The sequence below is a fragment of the Saccostrea cucullata genome, unplaced genomic scaffold (genome assembly GCF_032062105.1).
Source record: "Saccostrea cucullata isolate Sc308-1 unplaced genomic scaffold, CSIRO_AGI_Scuc_v1 ctg12424, whole genome shotgun sequence".
NCBI lineage: Eukaryota > Metazoa > Mollusca > Bivalvia > Ostreida > Ostreidae > Saccostrea > Saccostrea cuccullata.
Window position 1 is genome coordinate 27,047 of NW_026932536.1, and position 10,952 is coordinate 37,998.

General features: G+C 35.3%; 1 protein-coding gene across 1 annotated transcript; it reads left to right on the plus strand.

Moving 5' to 3' along the window:
* The first annotated feature begins 223 nt into the window (after positions 1 to 223).
* LOC134235364 (cytochrome P450 2B4-like) lies at positions 224 to 3,380 on the plus strand. Its single transcript, XM_062717491.1, has 4 exons — positions 224 to 610; positions 971 to 1,483; positions 2,031 to 2,474; positions 3,202 to 3,380. The coding sequence occupies exons 1-4, from the start codon at positions 295 to 297 to the stop codon at positions 3,378 to 3,380; spliced, it is 1,452 nt and encodes a 483-aa protein (XP_062573475.1). The 5' UTR covers positions 224 to 294.
* The last annotated feature ends 7,572 nt before the right edge of the window (positions 3,381 to 10,952 follow it).

The following is a 10,952-nucleotide window of genomic DNA, read 5'->3' on the forward strand; positions in this document are numbered from 1 at the left end:
ATTATAATATTTATTTCACAGGAAACACAAATATAAAAACATATCCAATTTTTTAACATATTCGTTTGGCGTATTTTTAAAAACCGACTATTTAAAGTGTGACAGACGTACAAACAGACAGACAGACAGACAGACAAATGTCAGGGAATATGACCCCAAGTGTCACTCTGCTCTATAGGCAAAACAAGAAGATAAATTAAAAAAAGAGACAGGAAATAATTAGTTTTAGCACAGAAATGCAACCATACATTAGGGTTCAATGAATATAGGATCCCATGTAGAATATTTGGCATTATGTGGGTAACATTGACCATTGTTGTTGTCTTACTCTCTTTGATATGGTGTCTGACGGGACGACCAAAAGGACTTCCTCCTGGTCCTACATGTTACCCCATCATCGGCAATGTCGGACTCTTCAAACCATCAGAGGCCGTGAAAGCTCACAGGAGACTGAGGAAGATTTATGGAGACATCTATACCATAATGATCTTCCATAAACCAATCATTTTTGTACATGGATTCAACAACATTCGGGCGCTACTTGTTAAACATGGGGATGTCTTCTCTGATCGACCAAGGTCTCTTGCCACTGATCTTGTAGAAGGAAATGGTAAAATTTTAAAGAACATTTCTATTTTCTTTTACCATATGAAGGTCACGCGTCTTTTGCAATTCATCTTTTAGCGTTTGAAACCGGCGGCGATTTCTACACAAAGATAGTTTACTTTTATTTTGGGTGAATTTGACACTATAGAATTTGACAATATTCATAGGGTTATCTTCAGATCTGTAAAATTTCAAATTTATGTGTCTGATCATTACAGCATGTTGATAAAATCAGTTAATTTGATGATTACAAATAGGTAAAGCATAACAATTGGAGGTTTTCACGTCCTACATGATCATTTACATTTTTTTAATTTATCAACATTCTCAATACCTGGATCGCAATTTCTGATAACCTTTCTAGGTGTGATATGGTCATCAGGTCCGATTTGGAAGGAAACAAGATCGTTTGCATTGATTACGTTGCGTAAATTGGGATTCGGAAGACGTTGCTTGGAAAGCCAGATCATGGAAGAAGTAGACTGCTTGATTGAGAAATTGGAAAAATATGAAAACGAGGCTTTTGATATTCAAAATCTACTGAAAGCATCCACGGCCAACGTCATTTGTTCGCTTTTATTTGGTAGAAGATTTGATTATGATGATACAAGATTCAAGCGTTTAATGTATCTGTTGTCGAAGTCGTTCAGCAGTGTCACTACAGCTTCACCAGTTTTTCTTTTTCCATCTTTACGCAACATCAAGATCTTTAACATTGATCCGGTTTTAGAAAATATCCGTGCTACAAGGGCATTTCTTGATGAAATAATAGAAGAGCATAGAAGACGTTTTGACGAGAATCACATCGATGATTTTATTGATGCTTTCCTTCTGGAACAAAAACAAAGATCAAGTGAAATCAACACTATATTTACAGGTAGTTCACCATGTATATATATTATATAGTTTTGAAAGAAGGAATAAAAATCATTAAAAGTTTAATCCCCACGAAATGTTGAAGGTAAATGTAAAAAGAAGTGCGTACTTGTTTAAATTCACACTTCTTAATTTATTTTATAGTGTTTTATACTCAATTAATCATTTGATAATTTGATTCATCAATTCATATATTATCAAATATATTACATAACATATATGAATTATTTTATGTAATAATATTTCATTAGGGGCCACATTATTGATTGTTTAAGAGGAGTCACATTATTGATTGTTTAAGAGGGGTGGGTGCTTTTGGCCATTTTTAAACTACATTGATCTCCTGTAGAAGAAGAGCTCCTTATACAGAAATACAAAAATTATCAAATTAATAACTTAATATTTATGAAATTTTTCTTTGCCAAATGATAGTTGACAGCTTAAGCTATCATATCTAAATATAGAATTATATCTGATGGTTAATTTGTTGACCCCCCTCCCTGCCCCGGCTCCTTAGTGATCACAATATTATACATCTTCTTTAACAGCCGAAAATCTGAAGCAAATTTTAGAAGACTTCTTTTTAGCTGGCACTGAAACGACTTCCACAACACTCAGATGGGCGCTACTTTTCTTGATTTATTATCCGCACTGGCAGAAAAGACTTCAGAAGGAAGTTGATGACGTCATAGGTCAAGGTCAGTCTAAAATGGAACAGAAAGAACAGCTGCCAACAGTAGAGGCGTTCATTCTGGAGAGTGTTCGAGTAGGAAATACGTCACCCTTCAGTGCCCCACGTGCAGCCAAGGAAGACTTCACGTACAAAGGACACCTCTTTCCCAAAGGTACCTCGGTACTGTTTCTTTTGGATTCCGCCTTGATGGACCCAGAAACATTTCCTGAACCTTCAAAGTTTAAACCAGAGCGGTTTTTAGATGACAACGGGAGATGTCGTGAAGACTTAAAAGACAAGTTGATCTCCTTTTCGTTAGGTATGAATTATGAACTTATTTCAGTATTGGAAAAGGTCATAAATAGGTCATAAATATTAATGATTAATGCATAGTCGGAAACCCACGGGTAATCTCGTCTTTACTTATCACCCGTGGGCAAACTCGCCGAAAAATCGTCGTATGTAATTAGATATGCGTGGTTCATTTGATTGGCTGCTTCAGAGAGTCGCGATGCCAAACAACGAATTACAGTTCACGTTACGTATGTATACTCGGCAATGCCAAAAACTCATTCCGTAGTAATTCCACTCACTGCGAATTTTGCAGTTAGAAAGAGGTACTCCTATATTATAACTGACCGTTATTAATGTCACTGACCTGCACAAATTTACTTTAGTTGTTCGAAATCAAACTTTGCACGTTTTAACAAGCGTCCAAATATTTACCATAAATGGCAAACTAATAAGCGTATTTTTCAAAATTGAGTTCCAATTTTCTTATTGGTTGACTATAAACAACAAATTAACATATTTTACGGCGATATTTCAGCTATTTTTTGCCTACGGGTGATAAGTAAAGACGCGATGACCCGTGGGTTTCCGACGATGTGATTATGGCTTATATGTAAGTTTAAATCTGACCTATCAGAATTGATTACTAGAGTTGAACTGGCAATATCCTTAATTTTACTGTCTATTATTTAGAAATCATTGATGCTTTGATATTTATATATATATATTATGCCTTATAATCCTTGCTTTTACAGGACCTAGGGATTGTTTAGGAGAAGCCCTCGCCAAAATGGAGCTCTTCCTTTTCTTCGTGAGATTTCTACAGAAGTTTAAGATGAACGCGGAGGATCCAGATTGTCTGCCTTCTTTAGAAGGAAATTGTGGGGTTACTCACACTCCGAATGCCTTTAATCTGAGACTTATTAAACGTTAAACTGCAATAATCTGTGAGCTTTGACAGACATACGAGGGCCATTTAGAAGTTCTTAATATTGTTTCTTTTTAGCTCACCTGAGCTGAAAGCTCAAATGAGCTTTTCTGATCATCCGTTGTCCGTCGTCAGTCCGTCTGTCTGTCTATCCGTCCGTCTGTAAACTTTTCACATTTTCAACTTCTTCTCAAAAACCTCTGGACCAATTTTAACCAAACTTAGTACAAAGCATTCTTGGCTGAAGGGGAATTTAAGTTGTAAAAATCAAGGACCAAATCCCATTCCAAGGGGAGATAATCAAGAAAATACAAAAATAGGGTGGGGTCATTAAAAAATCTTCTCAAGAAACAATTCTAATTGATCAATTCATCACCCCCGGGAGCAGGGCAAGTAGGGCCACATTAGGGAATTTAAGTTTTACATAGAAATATATAGGAAAAACTTTAAAAATCTTCTCAAGAATCACTGGGCCAGAAAAGCTGAAACTTATGTGGAAGCATCACTGGGTAGTGTAGATTCTAAATTGTTCAAATCATGACCCCCGGGGGTAGGGCGGAGCCACAATAAGGTATCCAAGTTTTACATAGAAATATATAGGAAAAGACTTTAAAAATCTTCTTTTCAAAAACCACTGAGCCAGATAAGCTGAAACCTAAATGGAAGCATCCTTGGGTAGTGTATATTCTAAATTATTTAAATCATGACCCCCGGGAGTAGGGCAGGGCCACAACAGGGAATCCAAGTTTTTAATAGAAATATATAGGAAAAACTTTTAAAATCTTCTCAAGAATCACTGGGCCAGAAAAGCTGAAACGTATTTCGAAGCATCCTTGGGTAGTGTAGATACTCAATTGTTAAAAATTCATGACCCCCTGGAGTCGGGCGGGGTCACAATAGGGAATCCAAATTGTACATAGAAATATATACGGAAAAAACTTTACAAATCTTCTTCTTAAGAACCACAGGGCCATAAATGCTGAAACTTATGTGAAAGCATCCCTTGGTAGTGTAGATTCTAAATTGTCCAAATCATGACCCCTAGGGGTAGGGCATGCATGGTCACAATTGGTATTACAAAGGGGGGAAATCTGTTAAAGAACAGCATGGCTAAAGTTTCTCAGGTGAGCGATGTGGCCCATGGGCCTCTTGTTTTATATAAATATATTACTGAAATATGTTTGTATTTTATGATATCATAATAATTTTTTTTTATACTCATTTAATAACTTCTGAATGGACCTGATGTTTCTGTATATTAAGAATTTTGACGAAAAAATGTAGAAATGGAATTGAAGAAAAGGTTGATAGTCACAATTTTGCATGACATATACTCATATTTGATTGCAGTATGAAATGATATACGAAGATATCGAACAGTATTGAAGTTCATAGTTCATTTAAGGACAGATGATACAAACAAATTTTTTCTTTGAAAAAGATTAAATATCATGTCACAAGTTTAGAAAAGTGGATAGTTCTCAGAATTTTTTCTCTGAAGAACTGGAAAATGAAATAGATATGGAAAAAATTAGTAATATTTCAATAAAAAAACGAATATAGAAAAATCACTTTCTGTAAAGGTTTACAGATGAAAATAAATTTCAAAATATGTTTTCCTGGCGTTTAAAGTGTAATATAAACCTTAGAAAAATATACCAAGCCAGGTGAATTTTAAGAGGAAGATCGAAATTACAAAAAAATAGCAATATCACATAGGCTGAATTTAACCATTTAGCTTTTCCCAATAAAATTCACCTGGCTCGGTATATTTTTCTTAAGTTTATATTACACTTTTAGCGCCAAGAAAACATATTCTGAAATTTATTTTCACCTGTAAACCTTTACTGAATGTGAATTGTCTATATTTGTGTTTTCATTGAAATATTACTAATATTTTCCAAGTCTTTTTCATATTCCAGTTCTTCGGAGAAAAAAATCCAAGAATCCTCCACTTTTCTAAACTTGTGACATGACATTTAACCTTTTTCAAAGAAAAAATTGTTTGTATCATCTGTCCTTAACGAGACCTGATCTACTTGATCTGCGCATACGTTTTCACGCACCGTCATTTCATGTACGTCACAGTACCTTTGACTGTCGTCACAATTGAATACAATAACGTCTAGTGGGTTAAAATAAGTCCTATTTTTGTGTTTTGACATGTCCCCATTTCACTGCAAAAAAGGCAACGTCCAGTTTTCTTTTCATTTTTGAAAAGAGGAATGGGAATTACATGATATATGTGAAAAACAAAACATTTCATCATTTCTTTTTTTATTTGGTCAATTCCTTTGTTGTTTCATTTTTTGGGGGGAATTGTTGTATGTAATTGTTTTTTGTTTAAAAACACGAAAAGATGGTCTATATCTTGAAAATGCCCCCATTTCATTACAATAAAGGCAAGGTAATAAAATTTCATTCTACTTTTTCTAAGCATAATACATACAAATATATTTCCAAGATTGAAAATTTTTTATCATTCCGTTTTCGTTATTTCCAACTAGATTGGGCCTCGTTAAACAACAAAAATCGGGAGTCAGTGGCGGATTTAAGAGGGGGCGCACCCGCCCCCTCCCCTTTCCTAAAATTATCAAAGTTAGCGTAAATCACAGTTTCGTCTAGAAAATGTAAATATGTCTACTTGGAAGACCTCTTTTTTACCCTACAAAATCTCTAGCATCCAGGAGCTCAAGGCGGCCCCCAGACCCCCTGCCTATTTTTGACGCCCCCTCTAACTTCATTTCCTGGATCCGCGCCTGGGAGCAGAGCAAACACTTCACTTCAAAAACATCTGAGGCGGCCATGGATGAGTAAGAAGATTTATTTTTGACGTCTTAGCAACGTACTTTACTTCAAACGACAGTTCAACCTTATTTTATCATTTAAAAAATGAAATAAATTGTTGGCAAGTCATTAAACAAATAATGTATAGGATACTAGTATTTTTTTCCAGCGCTCACTGGGTACATGAGTACAGCGATTCACTCCTGCAGCGCATACATCTCACTGCGTTGTAGTACAAGAATTCAAAAACAAAAATTCAATTTTCTATGCAAATGCAGTTGTATAATTCTCATTACGTATTTGTAGATTTTGATGTAAAAAATATTTTCCCATATACAACAAACAATGCTCGAGAGAAAACTACATCGTCAAGGTCGTAGATTGCATTTAAAGATAATCATATGTGTACTTATTTCAATTACAAGGTCTCACATTTCAGCTAGTCAGATTTGTGAAGGAAATAATGTTATATGAAATGTTATGGAGAAGAGTTAATGCTATAATTGTTTGCAAAAATAATGTTCATCTTCATTTATTTTCTTTTGCAAAAGAGGCGTCTCCATATGAGTGAAAAATTCTCGAGAGGGACGTTAAACAACATACAATCAATCAATCTTTTGCAAAAGAATATTCTATTAATGGAAGTTCAGAATAAAATTAAATCTGTTTCATAATTGGATACAAGTAATTTACTTGATTAAGATTTTAATGGTAATGTAACACCAAATCTTTATCTAATCAATTGTCAACTTCCCTTACTTATACAGCAGTATACCTTCATCACTTGCATACAGGATTTATATCAGTTGATTCGATTCGCAAGAATATGCTCTACGTGTGTACAATTTCTAAAATGGGGTACATTATTGACAAACAATTTGCTAAAACAAGAATATCAGCAGTCTCGTTTAAATCAACAGTCTCATTTCATCATTTTGTAAGTCGATACAATACCCTTGTCAGCGAATACAATTTATCACTGAGTCAAATGCTCACTGATGTTTCTTAAACTAATTGTTAGGCCATTATTTACACACTTAATTGTCGACGGATTTCCTTTTATTTCCTGATCATGACAAGGAGCACACGCCGGGTGTGACCGGTCAGCAGGGGATGCTCACTCTTCCATGGCACCTGATCCCAACTCTGATGTTTCGGAGGTCCGTGTTTTAAATTCTCTGCTCCCATTTTGTATGTTTTATGGAATTTTGAACTTGAATATTGTTCGTTATCTCCATACATTTAATTTCGGATATTTGCAAATTAATGCAAGACAAAGGAAAGAATGTCTTTAGAATTTCTTTTTTTTTTTAAACAATTATCATCAATCCTTAACCGCTAGCATTATTTACATGTTAAAAAAAGCATTCTGAGAGAATTGCATATTAACCAGTACTAGTCCCCTACCGGCAAGTGTAAATTGGTTCTAATTAAAAATTAAACAGGCTGTAATTTTACCCAAAATCAATGAAGTGGAATGAAATTCAAACTTGATCTGTAAATCATAAAGATGCACTCACATACCAAAAAAAGTGTGGAAAACCATGACAAAATCAAAAAGGTCGTCGTACATTGAAGCGGGACGAAATTCAAACTTTATCTTTATCTCATCAAGATACATTTACATACCAAAAATCAGCTCAACATTTGCAAGCATTTACAAACAAGAGGCCCATGGGCCACATCGCTCACCTGCGAAGCTTTGACCATTCTGTTCTTTACCAGATTTACCCCTTGTAATACATATTGTGACCCCCACCCTACCCCACTGATCATAATTTAGACAATTTGAAATCTACACTACCCCAGGATGCTTCCACATAAGTTTCAGCTTTTCTGGCCCAATGGTTCTTGAGAAGAAGATTTTAATTTTTTTTTTCCTATATATTTCTTTATAAATCATTGATTCCTTATTGTGGCACCGCCCGACCCCTGTGGTCATGATTTGAACAATTTAGAATTTACACTACCCCAGGATGCCTCCACATAAATTTCAGATTTTCCATGTAAAACTATGATTCCCTATTGTTGCCCTGCCCGACCCCCGGGGGTCATGATTTGATACAATTAAGAATCTACACTACCCAGGATGCTTCCACATAAGTTTCAGCTTTTCTGACCCTGTGGTTCTTTAGAAGAAGATTTTTAAAGATTTTTCCTATTCATTTCCATGTAAAACTTTGATTCCATATTATGGCCCCGCCCGACCCCCGGGGGTCATGATTTGATACAATTAAGAATCTACACTACCCCAGGATGCTTCCACATAAGTTTCAGTTTTTCTTGCCCATTGGTTCTTGAGAAAAAGATTTTTAAAGATTTTTCCTTCATATTTTCATGTAAAACTTTGATTCCCTCTTGTGGCTCCGGCCCACCCCCGGGGGTCATGATTTGAATAATTAAGAATCTACACTATTCCAAGATGCTTCCAGATAAGTTTCAGCATTTCTGGCCCAATGGTTCTTGAGAAGAAGATTTTGAAAGATTTTTCCTTTTTATTTCTCTGTAAAACTTTGATCCCCCATTGTGGCCTGCCCTATCCTCGGGGGTCATGATTTGAACAATTTAGAATCTACACTGCCCCAGGATGCTTCCACATTAGTTTAAGATTTTCTGGTCCAGCGGTTCTTGAGAAGAAGATTTTCAAAGATTTTTCCTTTTTATTTCTATGTAAAACTTTGATTCCCTATTGTTGCCCCGCCCGACCCCCAGGGGTCATGTTTTGAACAATTAAGAATCTACACTACCCCAGGATGCTTCCACATAAGTTTCAGCTTTTCTGGCCCATTGATTCTTGAGAAGAAGATTTTTAAAGATTTTTCCTATTTATTTCTATGTAGAACATTGATTCCCCCTTGTGGCTCCGCCCGACCCTCGGGGGTCATGATTTGATTAATCAAGAATCTACACTACCCCAGTATGCTTCCAAATACGTTTCAGCTTTTCTGGCTCAGTGATTCTTGAGAAGAAGATTTTTAAAGATTTTTCCTTTATATTTTCATGTAAAACTTTGATTCCCTATTGTGGCTCACCCTATCCCTGGGGGTGATGATTTGAACAATTTAGAATCTACACTACCCCAGGATGCTTCCACATAAGTTTCAGCTTTTCCGGCCCAGTGGTTCTTGAGAAGAAGATTTTTTAATGACCCACCCTATTTTTGTCTTTTCTTGATTATCTCCCCTTGTTTGGGGACTTGGCCCTTGATTTTAACAATTTAAATTTCCCTTCACCTAAGGATACTTTGTAATAAGTTTGGTCAAAATTGGCCCATTGGTTCTTGAGAAGAAGTCGAAAATGTGAAAAGTGTACAGACAGACGGACGGACGACGGACAAAATGTGATCAGAAAAGCTCACTTTAGTCTTCGGCTCAGGTAAGCTAAAAGTGGGACAGGCTGACAAGCAGACAGAGGAACAGACGGACGGATAGTTAGACAGAAAGACAGACTCAGAGGATGTCTATAATCTCCTTTGGTTTAACCTGTAGATAACTAAAAAATAACGTGTTACATTCAGAGTAACAATATGTACAAGTTCCCTGCGACAAAATGGTTTTCACACTTGGAAGCAATATATCCAGAAACATAAACATATGTTATGTGACTTTAAAAAAGAATTTATTTGAAAATTGAGACAAATGGAACAAGTTTTACTGTAATATATATTTTACAGGGAACCCATGGCTAAAGATTTAGATACAAATATATTGAGAGTAGATGCGTCGCCTGCAATTTACAAAAACTAGCATTACGGTTTGGAGTGTTCTTGAAAATATGTCAAAGGTCAATGTTGTTTAGACTGCGATACCGATATTTTTCAACATGTTTATTTTATGACAAATAGTTCATTTGCCATTTAGAACAAATGAAGGATATGGAGATAACGAACAGTATTCAATATCAAAGTCCTCAAAACAATACAAAATAAAAGCAGATCAAACAGGGGCCGCCAAAACATCAGAGGTGGTATCAGGTGCCATAGAGGAGTGAGCATCCCCTGCAAACCTAACAAATCAAAAGATAATGTGTGCATTGTAGCAACCTTTAATGATAAAACGTCGCTTAATGATACAAATAGCATTAAGCGTTGCAATTGCAACTCTTAATGCCATAAATTATTGCATTAATAGCTGACATCATCAACCGCTAATGCTATATCGCCGCTTAATGACAGAATTATATCATTAAGCGTCACAAATGCAGTGCAACACCGACGCTTAATGAAACAAGCAAATATCGACATATTCGACGCTTAATGATGCACACTAGTGTATCATTAAGCGTTGCAGTTGCAACCCTTAATGATATAAAATTTAGAAATCGCTTGTTATATCGAAGAGAAACAAACATCCAACTTTCATGAACAATGAGATATCACTTGTCAAAACATTTATATATGCCCTTGTGCTATATAAATGGTAATTATTGAAGTTTTACTGTGTTTTCTATCTAGTCAAGAGAACGTCGTTAAGCCCCGGATGTTTAAGAGACAAATAGTCAGATAGCTAGAAGAAAGAGATACAAACAAAGGGATAAATAAAATGATATTGAAATCCTTTTAAAAGAACCATTTTTTTTTTTACTGAAAGAACAGAAGCAAACAAGCAATTAAATTCCTTTTAATTTGATACAATGAAATTAATACTCAACCTAGAATATATTTAAATATTCCAAACTTTGTATTTTAGGGTTGATACAGCTTAACACATGTCACTGTTAACATTTCAGATATATGTATCGAGAAATAAATTTATAATTTTCACTATAATTGTATTTTTAATCTGCTTCATT

Bases quoted from the DNA above. Each gene is read 5' to 3' on its own strand.
- LOC134235364 (XM_062717491.1), top strand. From the start codon at position 295: ATGTGGGTAACATTGACCATTGTTGTTGTCTTACTCTCTTTGATATGG. The intron at 611-970 runs GTAAAATTTTAA...TAACCTTTCTAG, and splicing joins TGATCTTGTAGAAGGAAATG to GTGTGATATGGTCATCAGGT. The intron at 2,475-3,201 runs GTATGAATTATG...TTGCTTTTACAG, and splicing joins GTTGATCTCCTTTTCGTTAG to GACCTAGGGATTGTTTAGGA.